The sequence below is a fragment of the Astyanax mexicanus genome, chromosome 13, assembly GCF_023375975.1.
Source record: "Astyanax mexicanus isolate ESR-SI-001 chromosome 13, AstMex3_surface, whole genome shotgun sequence".
NCBI lineage: Eukaryota > Metazoa > Chordata > Actinopteri > Characiformes > Acestrorhamphidae > Astyanax > Astyanax mexicanus.
Window position 1 is genome coordinate 2,752,501 of NC_064420.1, and position 18,295 is coordinate 2,770,795.

The 18,295-nt window shown below is 39.4% G+C and overlaps 1 protein-coding gene across 5 annotated transcripts in view; it reads left to right on the forward strand.

Annotated features, from left to right (window-relative positions):
• lrp1ab (low density lipoprotein receptor-related protein 1Ab) overlaps positions 1-18,295 on the forward strand; it is a 175,206-nt gene that overhangs the window by 61,018 nt on the left and 95,893 nt on the right. For all 5 annotated transcript variants that reach the window (XM_049462890.1, XM_049462893.1, XM_049462891.1 and 2 more), the window contains exons 4-6: positions 10,486-10,605; positions 11,329-11,457; positions 12,136-12,390. In XM_049462890.1, the coding sequence (XP_049318847.1) occupies positions 10,486-10,605; positions 11,329-11,457; positions 12,136-12,390 (504 nt within the window). The remainder of the gene's footprint in view (positions 1-10,485; positions 10,606-11,328; positions 11,458-12,135; positions 12,391-18,295) is intronic.

An 18,295-nucleotide genomic window follows, 5' to 3' on the forward strand; every position in this document is an offset into this window, starting at 1 on the left:
GCTGATGATCCTCCCAGCCTTAATGCTGGAGAAACTTGACTGAAAACCCACTGGTAGACAACATATTGGGAATCTAAGCCTACTGTAAATAAATGGAATCACTTTACTGAAACAAATAAATGGGTTTTAATGAGAAATTTGTGTAGATTACAGTTTTGTTTACTTAGGCGCTTCTCACATCTGTAGGCATCCCGAATAGTGCTGCTTAACGTGCCCTTATAATCCATTGAGCCTTATAGTCTGAAAAATCTTTATATCGTAAACTCTAATCATCAGTGTCTCAACATCTGATGTTTCATTAAAAGCTGATTGGTCAGAATTGTGACTCAGTGCCGCCCACATGGTTCTTCACACAACCAGGACTAAGATTACACACACACTGCTTCTGCGTTCTCATCACTGCGCCCTCCTGTATCTGTCCTGCGTTTCTGAGCCGTGTGCTTTTTCTTAACTGGGCAGAGCATCGTGTTCCAGCTGGTGGGAGGCAGGCTGAGCCAGAATAGAGCAGGACTTTGGACACAAACATGAGCTTTGGGCACTCAGTCACACACAAACACACGTAATGTGGGCGTCCAAACGTAGCAGAACAGCACCGGCAGCCGATGCAGCGCCCGGACCGTATCAAAAGATCAAAATAGTGAAAATAGCTTTTTAATATTAATATTAAACCAGCTCACCTGAACTGAAAAGACCTGACCAGATATAAAACCTCATTAAAACTAGATTAAACCACATATTCATCAAAGTTTAAAGTTTAAAACTTGTAGACTGAAGAATTTGAGTTTTAAATTTGAGAACTAATACAGCATATAGTGCAGCCAATCAGAAATCTAGGGTCCTATTAAATGTGTTTTTTTGTTTTGTGCATAATCAACTAAAATAAATCAAAGTTTCTATTAATTACAAAACTATAGCTAAAAACTGATTTAAACACCTCTGAATTACATACCTATCTTAATACCTCTTTATATCTTTGAATTTACTTTACATTTTTCTCCACAAAAGAGGAGTAAAAAGCAGCATTTTATCACCGTATCTTTGGTGCGCACTATTTTTTGAAAATGAGTGAAATACACCTGCAACAAACTGAACTTTTTTGAAGTTTGTAGCTACAAAACGAGTGTTTAAAACATCTGGAATGGCCAACAATAATATTTCTCATATTATTTGTAATACTACAATTGGATAGATTTTTCTGTCCCGCCTGCTCCTCGCCTGAAGTTTATGTGGGTTGCCAGATTGATGCACAGTGGCAACTACGACAAGCCTTACTCTGTAGCTGATCAGTGAATATATATGTTTTAATTTCCAAACTTTTTATCTCTACTGCTGTGATAGTGGTGGTGATAAATTTACCCAGCGATGGTCAGCAACCTTACTGAAGCTCAGTGATTACCTGTTCAGCAGAGAAATAGCCAGCACGCCTGTTTCCAAGGCTGCAGCACACTGTTTGCATACTGTTGTCTATACCTGGCAACCCTGAGTGTGAAAATGGGGCAGGTGGAATGATTGGCTTTGGGCAGAATCGATCGGTGACTACAAATCCACACAGATTTCTGTGACGTACCACACAGTTCCAATAAGAAAATACTGGCTTAAGCTCTGCTAACAAGAGCTGCCAGTGCTTAAACTCAACAGGAGTGCCAGAGACGCTCTGACTCTGACTCCGGCTGCTGATGCAAGCAGCATGATCCTGTATTTGAATCAGTGATACTCTGATCATAGTGGCAGTGCATTACTTTGCTGAACACTGTGAGCATTTTCTCCCAAGTTTTTCCTTTTAAGCGCTGAAAGGCTAATATAGATGTACAGACTTTCTCTAGCTCATGATTTGACCCTTTAAACCTTTTGCTCAGCTCTTCCCCTTTTACACTCCGTACACACTTCTGCACTTACTGAAAGAGCTCTTTCCTCCTGACCGCTTTCATACGTCTCGTTTCACCGAAAAAACGCCGCTCATTTCACAAGTGCAGCTCTGTTTGGCTGAACAGATTTGGGGGGTTGCACAACCCCGGCTCGGTCACGCCCCCCCGCGGCTCTCTGAACGCCGCTCGCTGCTCTCGTGTGAGTAATTACTGCTGAGTTTCTGACACGGGGAGTGAGAGGGAAGACTGGAATGTTATCACTGTTTAATAAATCTGCCTGCTGCATTAATAACAAAAGCGATGCATGTGGGGGATTGCAAAAGCGTGATGTAATATATAGTATTAATATTTCCTTATCAGTAGTTGCATTGATACAGATTGAATTATGTTGATTGAATCGTGGGCTGAGGCTGAGAGATGATATGTTTCCATAGATGAGTCCCAAAGAAGTTTTAAAGGTACAAGTTCTAATTTTTAGACCTAAAAATTGTCAGAAATAGCTCCCATAAAGCTTTGCTGCGCACCAAATCATTTAAAACGAGTGAAATACACATGCAAACGAACGGAACGCGTGTTTGCAGCCACAAGCCGAATGTATAAAACAATAATAATAATAATAATTCTTATTAAATATACATTTAACAGGAACATTAGTTTTATTAATCTAAAATAGCACAAACAACTTCTTATATTACAACTGTAAATAACAGACCAGTCATATTAGACCTGTGGGTTCTTTTGGGACCTCCTGGATGAGTTGTTCATGCCCTTTTGGAGTAATGTCAGTAGGCTTCTAAAAAAGTTCACCACTGTTTCATGTTTTCTATTTTTATTTTGAAAAATAGCTCTTACTGTAGTTGTCTGAAGCTTTCTGGAGCTTTTTTCCCTTAATAAATGAAATCATCATTTAATAACTTTTTTTATTCTTTTCTGATATTAAAGTTTGTTTTGATAATGAAAATGACATTAAAAAATTGTAAGTATGATGAAAAAAAGATTTTGCATGTATGAAGCTTTACTGCGCACCAAATCGAAAAAAATTCAAATAGGTGAAATACACCTGTGAATGAACCCAGTATGTCTGGCTTTGACTACGCTGTAACTAGTGATGTGTGGGTGTGTGTTAGGGCTGCAACGATTGGTCGATATAATCGACAGTGTCGATAATTTAAATTTGTCTGTTTCTATTGTGTTTAGAGATGGAGGACATGGCAGAAATAATCGTTGACTATAATCGTTTGCAGCTAGGCCTGTCACGAGACAATTTGTTTGTGGACAATATACTGGCCCAAAAATTATTGCGATACACGATATTTTTGTCATTTTAAGACTATTAAATATCACTGACTTTATGATGACAGAAAACCATTCAAAAGTAATTGAACACTTTTTAAAGACGGTAACAATTAAAATAATTCTTTATTATAATTAGTTTGAGAATTATATTCTTATAATTATATTTCTTCACCTACTTTAGTTCACACTGTGTGTACATTATGGAGCCAGTTATTGAAGCATGACTGACTAAAATACTATTCACTGTTCTATGTGAGAACAAACATACAAATAAACACAATAGCCGATTAATCACGATTATCAAAAATTATTGAGGTTCATTTTTTGTACAATAAATCGATATTGCAATTATTGTGACAGGCCTAGTTGCAGCCCTAGTGTGCATATGCATGCAATATGCATATGTGTGTTTTGTGTGAACTGTTGGCTACTGTTGGTTATAATGTGTCCTCTCAGATGAGACTGCACACTAAACACAGTTGAATATGTGCTGCTGTGCTGCAGAGGCTACAAGAATGATCAGGCCGTCCAAACAGAACGCGACGCCGATCCCGGGTCCTAACAGTTTATCTGTGCAGCAGCTCACAGCCCTGGCAGCAGCGGCTCTGTACCGCTGTAAATCACGCCGGTGGTGTGGCAGTGACGGATGAGCTTGCTTAAGCTTATTGCATTTCTGAGAGGGAGAATAATGATAAGCTTATTGATTTGGCAGCGCTCCCTGGAGCCCAGCGGCTATTCATTAGATAGAATGCTGTTGTCATGTTTGTGTTTATGGGTCTTTGTTGAGATGGACGTGGGGGATTGTGTTGGACGGTGATTGAGACTGTAGTGTATCTGTCTGTACAGGTGGCCTGCAGGTTATAAACTGCTTAGATTTTATTTTATTTTTTTAAAGCAGATTTAAGATGAGAAGTGCTCGTATTCCCCAAAAATCAACAGTTAGCCTTACAATATATAGCGCTGCAACTAATGATTATTTTGGTAGTCGACTAATCTAATAATTATTTTTTCTTTGATAAGTCGATTATATCTTCCAGCTGAATATAAGATTTAAAAGGCATTTAAATGTCTAGGTAATAATAATAGGTAATAATAGGTCTAGTTTTTGGGCACTTTTGGAGACTTAAGTTGAGTGTAATCTTTAAGTGAGTGAGCCATTTACACATCTCCTCACCATTGTGCTTCTATAGCCAGGACTTTGTGTGATGCGATACTGATACTTTTACAAATTAATGATTAGTCATCAATGAAATTTGTAGTCGACAGATTTAAATAATCGACATTGCCAATTATATCGACTAATCGCTGCAGCCCTATACTCTGTAACAGAGCTGTAAATCCATTCCACTAAAGTACAGCATTATAAAGGAGTTATGTAGGCCTTATGTATGAAAATAGACGTTTATTGATAGTGTGCCTTATAATAAGGTGGTGAGAATGTGTAATTGAACAGAGCCTGTGGAAGGTTAATTTGAAATTCGTAGTGGTGCAGTGTCTGACAACAGTTAGAAACGTTTTTTTAAATACAGACAATGCCATATGTTACTTTACAACAACTGTAATGCTCTGCTAAGCCACTGACCTAGTCTTAGTGTCGCTGTAAAACACCAAATCCACCGGAGATCCTATTTAAACCTATAGCTCTTGTATAAAGGCAGTTAGCAGCACCACAATGCACAGATAGGAAAAAGCTAGAAAAACTCCCAGGAAGATCTACCAGACCGCTGATTGATTACAGTAGTTAGAACATCTTAAGAACTGCTGCTTTAAAAAGTAGTCGGATGCATTAATTAAAATAAGTATTCACAAATATCTAGACTTGTACTGTACCGACAAAGCCCACACATTCGGCCCTGTCAGTGCATGTAGAATGTTTCAACCAATCAGATAAGAGGGGTAATTTACATTCACAAGTTTTAAAGTAACAAAACCAGTCTGTTTGTACTCCTCTCACTACTGAAGGGTGAAATATTGATATGGGAAAGTGCACTTCCGACACACACACACACACACACACACACACACACACACACACACACACTGCGAGCACAGACATGCTACCAGACAAACAACAATCTCAGCCATGAGGAATTTCACAACACAACACACAGATGCTCATCGCTATCTGCTATAAAGTGCTCCCTCTTTTAGGACTGTTAGGGGTGGGCAATATGTTTGTATGTGTTAGGCGGTGAGGTCAGTGTGTTGGGGTGTGTGCTGGGTGGTGAGGGCAGTGTTTAGGGGTGTGTTGTGTGTGTTGGGTGGTGAGGTCAGTGTGTTGTGTGTGTTGGGTGGTGAGGTCAGTGTGTTGGGGTGTGTTGGGTGGTGAGGTCAGTGTGTTGGGGTGTTTTGGGTGGTGAGGTCAGTGTGTTGGGGTGTGTTGGGTGGTGAGGTCAGTGTGTTGGGGTGTGTTGGGTGGTGAGGGCAGTGTGTTGGGGTGTGTTGGGTGGTGAGGTCAGTGTGTTGGGGTGTGTTGGGTGGTGAGGGCAGTGTGTTGGGGTGTGTTGGGTGGTGAGGGCAGTTTGTTGGGGTGTGTTGGGTGGTGAGGGCAGTTTGTTGGGGTGTGTTGGGTGGTGAGGTCAGTGTGTTGGGGTGTGTTGGGTGGTGAGGGCAGTGTGTTGGGGTGTGTTGTGTGTGTTGGGTGGTGAGGTCAGTGTGTTGGGGTGTGGTGTGTTGGGTGGTGAGGTCAGTGTGTTGGGGTGTGTTGGGTGGTGAGGTCAGTGTGTTGGGGTGTGTTGGGTGGTGAGGGCAGTGTGTTGGGGTGTGTTGTGTGTGTTGGGTGGTGAGGGCAGTGTGTTGGGGTGTGTTGTGTGTGCTGGGTGATGAGGGCAGTGTGTAGAGATGGCTGAGGACTGGTTGGCGTTGGGCGGGGGAATTGATTTGATACGGGCAGCAGCATTTGGCCACATATCTTCCTCTCTCCTCGAACTCCACAAAAGATCTATTATAGTCCTGAGGGTGCGAGGCTTTGTGTATTCAGGACCCTCATTGTCCCGCTGGGCGGGGGGTGAGCGAGGGAGAGAGAGAGACTCAAACTTTAGCTTTGTTGTAGTTTATGATCTATAGAAGTAAGTGATGTATTTAGTGCTGCTGCTGTTGTTTCCTCTCTTTCTCTCTGTTGACCGCACTCTTTCACTTTTTCACTTTTTCACTCTTTTTACTCTCTCTTTTTGTTGCTTTGGGTCAGAAGACAGAGCTGAGAACGATGTGGTTAAAGGAGTGTTCATGCACTGCCTTTACTTTACTGCTGTGTTGGTCTGGTTTTGTTTGTTTTGTTCATTATAAAGCTCCATTATTTCAGTAATTCAGATCAAAATGTGAAACTCATATATGAATGAAAACTCAAAAATCAGTGTCTCAGAAAATTAGAGGACCTTTTGGTACTTTTGTACTCTGCAGTGTGGGCAGTGTGCCAAGTCCTGCTGGAAAATGAAATCCGCATCTCCGTAAAAGTGCTTTGGACTTTTACGGAGATGCGGATTTCATTTTCCAGCAGGACTTGGCACACTGCCCACACTGTGCCAAAAGTACTAATTGGTCTTATATAATATTCAAATTTACAGTACATTATTTAAAATAATTTATCTCAATAGATTTTGTCCATTTTAAAATGGACAGTGGACAATTTTCAGGCCTGGGTAGGTTTTGGAAAAATAAAAATACCCAGAAAGTTTTGAAAAAGTCATGGAAATTTAGTCTACCAATCTACAAATCGTTTATCGATGGACCAATATATCAACTCCGAGATAGTTTAGTAATTTAGCCCTTAAACAATGGAGCTCTCAGGGTCTCAGAGACACATTTTATTATTAAATATTGTTTTTAGATTTTTTTAAATTATTTTTTTAGATATTTCTTTTTATTCTTTTAGACCTACTATAGTCAGTTTTAATTACAGTTTTAAAATAGATTTTTTGATTTTATTGTCCATGTCTGCACTGATGTTTTAAAAATTGTATGGTCATGGAAATTTGCCTTGAAGGCCTGGAAAAGTTATGAAAAAAATGATGGAAATGGAAATGATATTGGTTAAAAAGCGTATGAACCCTGTGGTTGCATTTTACAGTGCTGTTCAAAACCATTAAAACATGATGTGTTTTTACTGAATAGTTGGCCTGGATCTCCTGGTGATGCTGGTTACTCAGATGCCTAATCGCCTGTTTGTGCAGCTTTTTTACTAAATATATAGCTGATTAGATTGGGACATATAACCAGGCTTCGTCTGATTAGGTTATGTAGCGTGGGGGTGTATATATACATGCTGAATATATCTCTCTCTCTCTCTCTCTCTCTCTCTGTGGGAGTGTGTGGTGGGCGGTCAGATCGTGAGCATTTTAAAGCCTTTGGTTCTGTTCTATTCCTGGAATTAGTGTAATGTGCTGTTTGTCAACATAATTCCTACTGTAGAAAATCCGTCCTATTACACACAGTGTGTGTGTGTGTGTGTGTCCCACAAAAACACAATACTGTAGACTTCAGAAGCGTTGAAGACACTGTATTCTGAGGTTTATACAGATTATATGATTCACTGTTGCTTCTTTTCTCCTTACTGTATAAATAGTATATCAGTGTCATGCAATATATATATATATATATATATATATATATATATATATATATATATATATATATATATATATATATATATATATATATATATACACAAACAAATTATGTCAAAAAGTGAAAGAAATAACAGTAAATAGAGGAAGGCTGTGTGCGAGTCCTGCTCTCTGTTTTTATTTTAGCAGAATGTGCTGAGCTGTCCACTAAAGATTAAAATCTGTGGTGTTGGCCTCCTCTATACATACACACACACACGGGCTACACTACTAGTGCATCTCAAAGAATTCATTTAGTTCAAAATGTGAAACTCATATATATATATATATATATATATATAGATGTATTACACACAGACTGATCTTATTGGTACTTTTGGCAGTGTGGGTAGTGTGCCAAGTCCTGCTGGAAAATGAAATCTTAAGAATTGATACAATAGTATAGCACATAATATCGCAATACTCCAATATACAGCTCTGGAAAAAAATTAAGAGACCAGAAAATGAGAAATGGCTGCAATAAAAAATAAAAAAAAAATGATGCAGAGCTTTCAGACCTCAAATAACGCAAATTATATTCATATTCCGGTTTTAAGAGTTAAGAAATCAATATTTGGTGGAATAACCCATTTGGTGGTTTTTAATCACAGTTTTTTTTTCATGCATCTTGGCATCATGTTCTCCTCCACCAGTCTTACACACTGCTTTTGAATAACTTAATGCTGCTTTACTCCTGGTGCAAAAAATACAAGCAGTTCAGAGCTGTTCAGTTTTTCAGAGCTGTATGTACTTTAATAAATCACTATTTTTCTTGCAGCTTTAATACACAACACACATTCCGACACAGTGTGTGAAGTACACACAGTCCTCAGCTCTGTGTGTGTTAATGCCATATGTCGTACCCGTATCACAGTGTCATCATGATGATAAGAATCTAGAACTTGCCTGCGCACATCTCCTGCTTTTCTCTCTATTCGTTTGGACTGTGTTTTTATCTCTCGCTGTTATTTCCTCCTCCTCTCTCTGTCTGTCTGTCTCTCCTAATCAGCTGAAAGTCTGACCTTCGTGGCTTTGTGTTGGATGCAGGACTGCAGATAAAGCAGAGGGTCTGATAGCAGCTCTGGGTAAAATCTTAATGCCCTGATTTACAGGCTCGCTCAGGAGGCAGGAAGTGACCCGGCCCCGCATTTATTAAACGTCTCGAATCTTCTGGGATCAGCTCGGCTTTGGTCTTTTATCAGCCTTTACCGGAAAGTTTAAAAAAAAAAAAAAAGTCTGGATTGGTCCTAGATCAGATTTTTGTTTATTATTATTTATTTTTACTAGTGGTGTCAATCGATTCATAAATTCAATACAATTAATCATAGAGATTAATCACACTTGTTTTTCTTAAGGTACAAGTTTTTATAGTGGATATTCAATTTTATTTAATATTTTTTAAATGCAATCATATATCGTATCGAACGTGATAATATTGCCAAAGATTTTGAATATTGTGAATAATATTATACCCTGAAATATGGTGCCATATCGCCCACCCCTAATTATCACATCAGGGTGCTACTTTTTTTGCCGTTTTTAGCAAAATAATAATTCACACTGTTCTCATTTCCCATTATATATCTACTAGAGACTATATAATAGAGAATATATCTGAACAGTACCATTTATTTTATTTTAATCCTGAATATAATCACATGCAATAATAAAATTCTAAATAATTTTTCTAATTCAGTGTTTAGTCATATCGCCAAAAGTATCGTTATCGTGAAAATACCATGAAATATCGTGATATTATTTTAGAGCCATATCGCCTACCCTTAGTAGTCAATTAAAATACTAGTATATACATAGATATGTTTGAGAGGAGACAAATAATGCTGGAATAAAGAATGCATGATTAATTGGATAGAGAGAACTTTTTTTATTTATTTTTTTGCTTTATTATAAACATCTCAGCTTGGTTGTAATGATTTCTGAATTAGAATTTAATATGCTTAGTATAAAAGAGCGTTTTCACATTTTCACACCTGTAGTTGTAAAAAAAAATTCCATGATCCGGATCAGTTGCTGAGTTTGTTTATTTGAAGCGTTTCTCTCTGAGTTTGGTTTGGTTTCACACAGGCATAAATACACTGAAATGCACCAAAAATTAGCACCAATAAACCACACGAGAACATTCTCTTCTCTGATTGGTCAGAGCTGTCTGGTTCAGGAGCAAGAAAGTAAATATAGTGAGAAAATTCTGTGTTCCAGTGTGTATATCTGTATATTTATAGCAGTGAACGCTGCACATACCGCGATCTTAGTGTGTAAACAGCATGGAGCAGCAGCAGAGACAGCATTTGATCATAGCAGTATATTATCTGACTGATATATCAGATTAAACTGCGCCTTATTAGCAGTTTAGCTCAGTTAAAAGAAGTATATTTAATGTCTGGGCCGGATCAAGATCATTTTCTTTCCGCAAGTAAGAGATGCTCTGTGATTCTCATAAGAAGTTTTTGTGTTTTGGCTTTTTTTTTTTTTTTTTTTTTTTTTTTGGCATAACATAAATTCACATAAATAAGGACGTGAATAAATGACTGACCTTTACAATCAGCAATTAGGTGACCGGCCTGAGCCGGCCGAGAATACCACAGCTGATTATCTGACTGGTGGATGTAGTGGCTGTAGATGTAGAGGCGTGTCGTATTTCACTGTAATTTGTTTATTCTCTTTAATAATCAGTTTTTTTGTGTTTTTTGCTGTTTGTTTTGCAGAGTTTGCTGGAAACTGCACCACCATGGGCTGCCAGTACGACTGCGCCGTCACGCCCTTTGGACCCAAGTGCTACTGCAGGAACGGATACGAGGTCGGAGAAGACGGAAAAACCTGTAAAGGTGAGCTTAGTGAAGATTCACTGAAAAGGTTTTATTTTATTATTGTTTTTTCAGGGTAGCATGGCTGACAGGCTCAAATACACCAATCAAGCACAACATTATGACCATAATATCCCTAATTTCTACAGCCGTTTTCCATTTTCTCAGCTTCTCTGAGTTTATAGGACTCACAGTGATTAGCACTGATTAGCTGGTGGTGTATGAGGTGTTCATAGAGTGTGTTGAGCTGGTAGAAGTGGATCAGATACAGCAGCAGTGCTGCTGGAGTTTTTAAACACCTCAGTGTCACTTTATCTAAAAGGTGTTTCAGCTGTAGGTAGGAGTGTGTAATAGAGTGGAGGACATTTTTAAAAATGTCTAGTTGTGTCTCTAGTATGAATGAATGCAATGTGAGCCGTTTTTCCTAAAAAAAAAAAAAAGTACTCCGGTGTTTCTATTTAGCCCTGCTTTAGTTCACTGGATTCGTGGTCTCTGAAGAAAGACAGGATTTCAGCTCTTGCTCATGAATATTCATACATGCAAACATATCGCCTCTGATTGGCTAACTGCTCTAAAACTCAAAGGACAACATGATGAAACGATGAATGAGCAGGCTCACCAATATTTCTGTTAGTGTATAATGTATAGTCTTAACATATAACCTTTCTCAGGGGGGTTCTTTTTGTGTAGCGCAGTGTGTGTATAATGCTGAATGAGTGTATGAGTGTGTGTTTTGTGTTGCAGATTTTAACGAGTGTGCAGTATACGGCACATGCAGTCAGGCCTGCACCAACACTGATGGCTCCTACATCTGCAGCTGTGTGGAGGGCTACCTGTCTCAGCCAGACAACCGATCCTGCAAAGCCAAGAACAGTGCGTACACACACTCTCACACACACACACTACACACACACACACACACACACACACACACATATATGAATTTCTACCAGTCAGGTATTAAAGAGCAGTAAAGCTACTATGCTGAAATACAGAGTTATACAGGAGTTTCAGTTTAGTTCTCCAGCACTGGGGCTGGAGTAGCATTAGCATTAGCCGCTAATTGCTATTCCCCCATTCAGAGGTGAGTATTATCGACCTGTAGCCTGCTGCTAACCTCGGCTAGCACTGCTGGAGCAGCATTAGCATTAGCTGCAAACCTCTTTAGCTCTGCTGAATAGGAAGTTCCTTATAATGACTCTTAAAATGTGCCTTATGTATGAAAATAGACCAGAAAATAGACGTTCACTGATATAATTCACACATACAGTAAAATACAAACACACACACACACACACCAGGACAATTTAGAGTATCCAGTATAGCTAATCTCCATGTTTTCGGACTGTGGAAGTAATCCTTACTTACAAAATAACACATCACAACTTTTATACAGGTCTGGGTGTTCCCAAGCCTTCTCATTAAATCTAAATGATTAAAAACATAAAAAATGTGACAAAATGTGATAAAAGTAATTGTAGACTAGTGATGGTGCTCTTTGCCTCCGTTGTGTAAATATGCAGTAAGTAACGTCTCCACTTCTCTGCTCAGACCCTGTGGACCGTCCTTCATACCTCCTGATAGCGAACTCCCAGAACATTCAGGCCACCTCTCTGAACGGCGCCAACCCCATCTCCATCAACACGCGCAAGACCACCGCCATGGACTTCATCTACGCCGAGGAGACGGTCTGCTGGATCCTGGTCGGAGACACGTCCGGCGGCACGCAGCTGAAGTGCGCCAAGTTCCCCAACGCCAAGAGCTTCACTGATGAGAGGACCATCAACGTCTCCCTCAGTCTGCACCGTGAGTACTGCGTTTATATACACTCGTGTTGAGGTGTTTAAGTGTCTTCTTAAGGTTGCATTTACTGTGTTTGTGTGAAACCAGTGTAGAAAAGTGCATGGTGTAGTGATCACCCAGGTATCACTAGTAGAGTGTGTATGATATGGACAGAAGTGTGTCGGGTGATGATGCTGACGGGTATTGTGATGGTGATGTTAGATTAAGATATTAAATTATTTTAAGCTGTTTGAAGGTTTTTTGGTACTTTGCTTGGCTGCACTCATGTTTTCCAGGTTAAGAAGTAGTTTGGTGAGTGAGTTCAATGCAGACCCATACCTCACTCTACCTCAATCTGCCTCACTCTACCTCAATCTGCCTCACTCTACCTTAATCTGCCTCGCTCTACCTCAATCTGCCTCGCTCTACCTCAATCTGCCTCGCTCTACCTCAATCTGCCTCACTCTACCTCAATCTGCCTCGCTCTACCTTAATCTGCCTCACTCTCTCAATCTGCCTCGCTCTACCTTAATCTGCCTCACTCTCTCAATCTGCCTCGCTCTACCTTAATCTGCCTCGCTCTACCTCAATCTGCCTCGCTCTACCTCAATCTGCCTCGCTCTACCTCAATCTGCCTCGCTCTACCTCAATCTGCCTCACTCTCTCAATCTGCCTCGCTCTACCTTAATCTGCCTCACTCTACCTCAATCTGCCTCGCTCTACCTTAATCTGCCTCACTCTACCTCAATCTGCCTCGCTCTACCTCAATCTGCCTCACTCTCTCAATCTGCCTCACTCTACCTCAATCTGCCTCACTCTACCTCAATCTGCCTCGCTCTACCTCAATCTGCCTCGCTCTACCTTAATCTGCCTCACTCTCTCAATCTGCCTCGCTCTACCTCACTATAACACATTTTACTTTGCCCTCCCTCATGCTACCTTAATCTGCCTCACATACTGTACCTCAGACTGCCTCACTCTCACTCTACCCCATTCTATTTCACCCTCTCTCATGCTACCTCACTCTGTCTCAATCTGCCTCGGTCTACCTCTTTCTGCCTTGCTCTATCCCACTCTGCCTCATTGGGTCCCAATGTACCTCACTTTACCTCCCTCTATCTCGCTCTACCTGAATTTATCTCACTTTACGTCCCTCTATCTCGCTCTACCTCAATCTATCTTAACGCCTTTTCTGTCTACCCCACTTTGCCTCAATGAGCCTAACTCATCCGTACTTTACCTCCCTCAACCTCACTCGTACACTCTGCATCAATCTGCCTCACACACACTACCTCACTTTGTCTCACTCTACCTCGCTTTGTTTCGCTCTACCTCACCCTACTGCACTCTACCTCACTCTACTTTAATATGCCTTGCTCTGCCTCACTCTACCTCGGTCTTCCTCACTCATCCACTCTCTACCTCACTCTTTCTTATGCTTCTTCACTCTACCTCACTTTACCCTGCTCAACCCTTGCTCTGTCTCACTTAGCCTCGCTCTACCTCGGTCTGCGTCCTGCCTCAATATGTCACATGATAGAGTTTGTGATTGCTGTTGGTCACAATGTTTATTGCAGCTTATTTGTTTGGTCCACTGTGAAAACTCACCCTAATGAAAACAAATATGATATACTTTTATAATTACCCTTTATAATTTAAAGCTACAGGTGAGTATTAGAACCTGTTTTCTGATGAATGAGTGTGAATCACAGGTTCTGGTGTCTGTGCTGTGTTAGTACATGACCTCATGTTTTCTGGCATCAAATCCAGTTAATCCTTAATTTACTTGCTGGTTTTGCTGGTATATCTTACAACAATTGCTTAAGACAACACACACACACACACACACACACACACACACACAGATATTCAGTCATGTACAAACAGCTCTGGATGCTGTTTACGCTCTGCAGCTGGTGTGATGTGTGTGCGCGTGTGCTCTGATCACCGTGTTGTTGAAGAGGTTTTTCTCATGAAGTTGTTTTAGTACACTTGATCCCAGATTTAGCTCTGAACCGTGCAGGAAGTCTCACCCTGCAGCTCGCTGGGTGTGTTAGTGAGTGTGAGTGAGTGTGAAAAAGTGCTCATCCAACTGAAAAAGGAACTGGTTTCCTATCTTGAGACCGTATTCAAGGTAAACCTATGGACAATAAAGCTGTGTGAATAGGGATCCCATATTTATAGCACTTTAAAAAGCACTTAAAATCCTTAAATTTCTTAAATTTCCCAAAAATTGTCAGTGCAGCTTTTAATCCAGTGCATTTTATGAATGTTTTACATTTTACCAGTCAGGTTGTAAGAAGCAGTTAATTATTTCACTAAGGCTACGTTCACATTACCAGGCTGAAGTGACTTAAATCTGATTTCTTTTTTTTTTATGGCTGTGTGAACGTGCCAAATCTGTTTTTTTTTTTTTTTTCAAAATCAGATCTAATTCACTTTCATATTTCAACAAACCTTTTTTTCAAGACAAAAACAAGACGATCCAGAAAACAGCATAAAATAATAAAAACGATGACTAAATGAACTGACGTTTTTGTCAACCAATAAAAATGCCATCCAATCAGAACTGATTTAGTTTTGTGAAAGGTAGGTAGGGGTGAAATGTTTACTCAAGTAATTCAAATTACTCGATTTTAAAAAATTATCGATTAATTTTCTGTGGCTCGAGAAATCGTTTAATTTTTAAAATTTTAAAACGCAGAGCACGGGATTTAGCGAGGACTTTTAATGTGAAAAAGCTCGTATGTAAATTAGTGGGTGTGGCTCATATTCAGGTGTGCCTAATAGCCTGGAAATTATGGTAAATAATTTATAAATAATTATAATATGTGCTATTTCATATATCCAGTGTCTTTATATTTATTCTACAATATAAAAGTAGCGCGTGCAGTGAGACAGCGCTCTGTGAATGGGTGTGTTCTTGCTTTTCGCTCATGCTAAACTGCACGGATGTGTTTTCTTGGTGCTGCTGAAGAACTTCAGCAGTGTAGAGGAGTTTCCTCAGCGCTCGCCGTGTCCAGCTCTGACCCCGCCGCATGCTAAACACACCAGAGGAACAGATGAGTCACAAGCTTTTGTTCCAGACTGTCCCATTTTTGCTTCTGCGTTACAGAACTGCAGAACTGAGCTCAGCTTCAGAGAACAGCGGCGGCGCCGAGGCGAGAGCCAGATCCACTGCTCTTCATCTATGAGTCAGAAACAGCTCTGGATAAAAAAAAAAAAATGATGCCAGTAAAGCAATCAGGCAAACTTGTAGTTTCTTTGTCTGTAAAGTTAACAAGTCTGAAACTGGTGAATCAGAACATTTCAACAATATATTTATTAAAATATATAATTAAAAAAAGAAAAAAAGTCTGGTTGTGGTCTCTAGTAGGAATGAATGCCATATATGAGCTGTTTTTTGTGAAAAATAAATAAATAAAAATGTGCTCCGGTGTTTCTGTATAACGCTGCTTTAGTTCACTGGATTAGTGGACTCTTGAAAAAAAAAAAACTTGGATTGTGTAGTATTTTGGCTCTTGCTCATGAATATTCATACATGCAAACATGCATATATCGCCTCTGATTGGCTAACAGCACTGCAGCACAAAACACCTACCTGCTGCTTCCCTCCCCGAACACACCAATTTTACAGCTCTGAAACTCAAAGGACAAAATGTTTTCAGAGATACAGCCTTAGTTATGAAGATAAAGTTGAACAAACGCTCTCTCTGCCGCTCCAAACTTTTGATTGGTACTGAATATTATCTAATGAAATTCGACAATTGAAAGCTAAAAGCTGACAAAATAGGAAATATCTTAGAATCATATTGTCTGCAATCAAATAAAAATGATAAAAGCCAAGTAAATATAAAAAAAACATTTACTTTTTTTTCTTATACAGAGGAATTAAATTTTTATTTTTTTGTCAACCCTGATAATTTTTTATAGTTTTCCTTTATAAATCATTGATTTTTTTTTTTAAGCATAATTTTAAGTATCATTTCTTGAGCTTCCTAATTTTTTTTCACATTTTTCCAATTTTCACCCCAATTTTGCACGGCCAAATACCCAATCCACTCATTAGCACTCCCCCACAATCACTAGTGATGCCCCAACACACCAAGAGGGTGGAGACACAAGCCTTAGCACACGCCTCCTCCAACACATTTAAAGTCAGACTCCGCCTCTTTTTGAACTGCTGCTGATGCTGTAGCATTGCCGAGTAGCATCGCAGCGCTAACGCTCGGAGGAAAGCAGCGCAGCGACTCGGTTCTTATACATCAGCTCACAGACGCAGCCTTGTGCTGATCCACATCACCCTAGGAGTGATGAGGGAAAAGAGAGAGTGCCATCTACTGTACTGTACCCACCCAAAGAGAGAGCAAGGACAGTTGAGCTCTCTCAGGGCTCTGGCAGCTTGATGGCAAAGCCATTCCTTATATCTCCATCATTAAGCAGTTTTTGGCTTAGTACTGAGCTGGAGCCCTCATCTGCTGCTGTGGTTTCTGGATGGAACGGGTCCTCCAGAGCAGTCCCCTCAGCGAGCGCTGGATCCGTGACTCAGCCTCCAGTCCTTCCTCTGTCTGAAGCTCAGCTTATCTGCCAGAACTCTCAGAAACGCAGCTCAGCGAGAGGAGAACCCCGGCTCTGGCTCCAGAATCTCTTCAGGTTCTGGCTAGACTTGACTAAATCAGAATCAGAATCAGAATCGGCAGATGCAGCTCTCTCAGACAGACCAGTGCTGGACTGGTGTTCTGGACCTGAGCCTCAGAATCCACTGTGGACCTGCTCTCCTGAAGAGTGACGCAGGGATTTGACTGTGCACTGATGGCTAAAACACATGCTCTGGCTTCTCTGCGGCTGTGCCAGACGCTGGAGAAAGTTCCAGAAGCAGAATTCCAGCCAGCAGGGAGGAATATGAGTTACACTGAAACCAGCTCCCTCAACCCAGTCTGAACTCGTGAGATATTTACAGTGACGAGACCTATAAGAGAAGAGAAGATAAGATAAGATAATCCTTTATTAATCCCACAATGGGGAAATTTACATTGTTACAGCAGCACAGAGGAAAGGACAGAGAAACACGTCAGGAAAATATAAACAAATAATAATAATAAAAACTATGTATACAAAAATAATTACCGAAAAAATATAAAGATACTTAAAAAAATTATATATAGTAAAGGAAAAATAATATATACATCTAGTGCATAGAAAAATGATTATGGTAGGGTGCAGACGGTATAAACCTAAGATTTTTTTTCTTTTTTTTCTGTTAAACTTAATTTAGTTTTTTTTTGGAAAGAACTAATTTAAAACCAGTAACACATTGTTATTTTTAAAAATGCAAAATAAATTATGCCACTAAATTTGACCCCAACTTCCGCCGTAATGAAAAAGCCAATTTTCGGATATTTCGGATATTAAAAAAATAAATAAATAATTTTATATGATGTATTTTTAGTTCTGAATATTTTGTACAAATCTGTTATATTTCAAGTACAGTATCTGGATATTGTTAATCATTTAATGTTAATAATTAATAGTGTTGTAATCAACAGCACTAGAGTCCAATCCAATTCAAGAATTTAAAGAACAAATGTGTTTATGCTATTAAGAGCAATATATCAATATTTTATTGTATTACTTGTAGTAAAAACATAATCTGGTTTCGATTCAACACAGCTATCAAATATACTTCTTTTTAACTGAGCTAAACTAAAAAAAAAAAAATCTAATGTACAGCTCTGAAGAAAATCGGTTTCTGAATCAGTTTCTCTGATTTTGCTATTTATAGTTATATGTTTAAAACATAATGATTTAGATGATTTAGAGCACTTATTTGCAGAAAATGAGAAATGGCTGAAATAACAACAAAAAAGATGCAGAGCTTTCAGACCTCAAATAATGCAAAAAAAAAAGAAGAAAAGTTCATATTCATAAA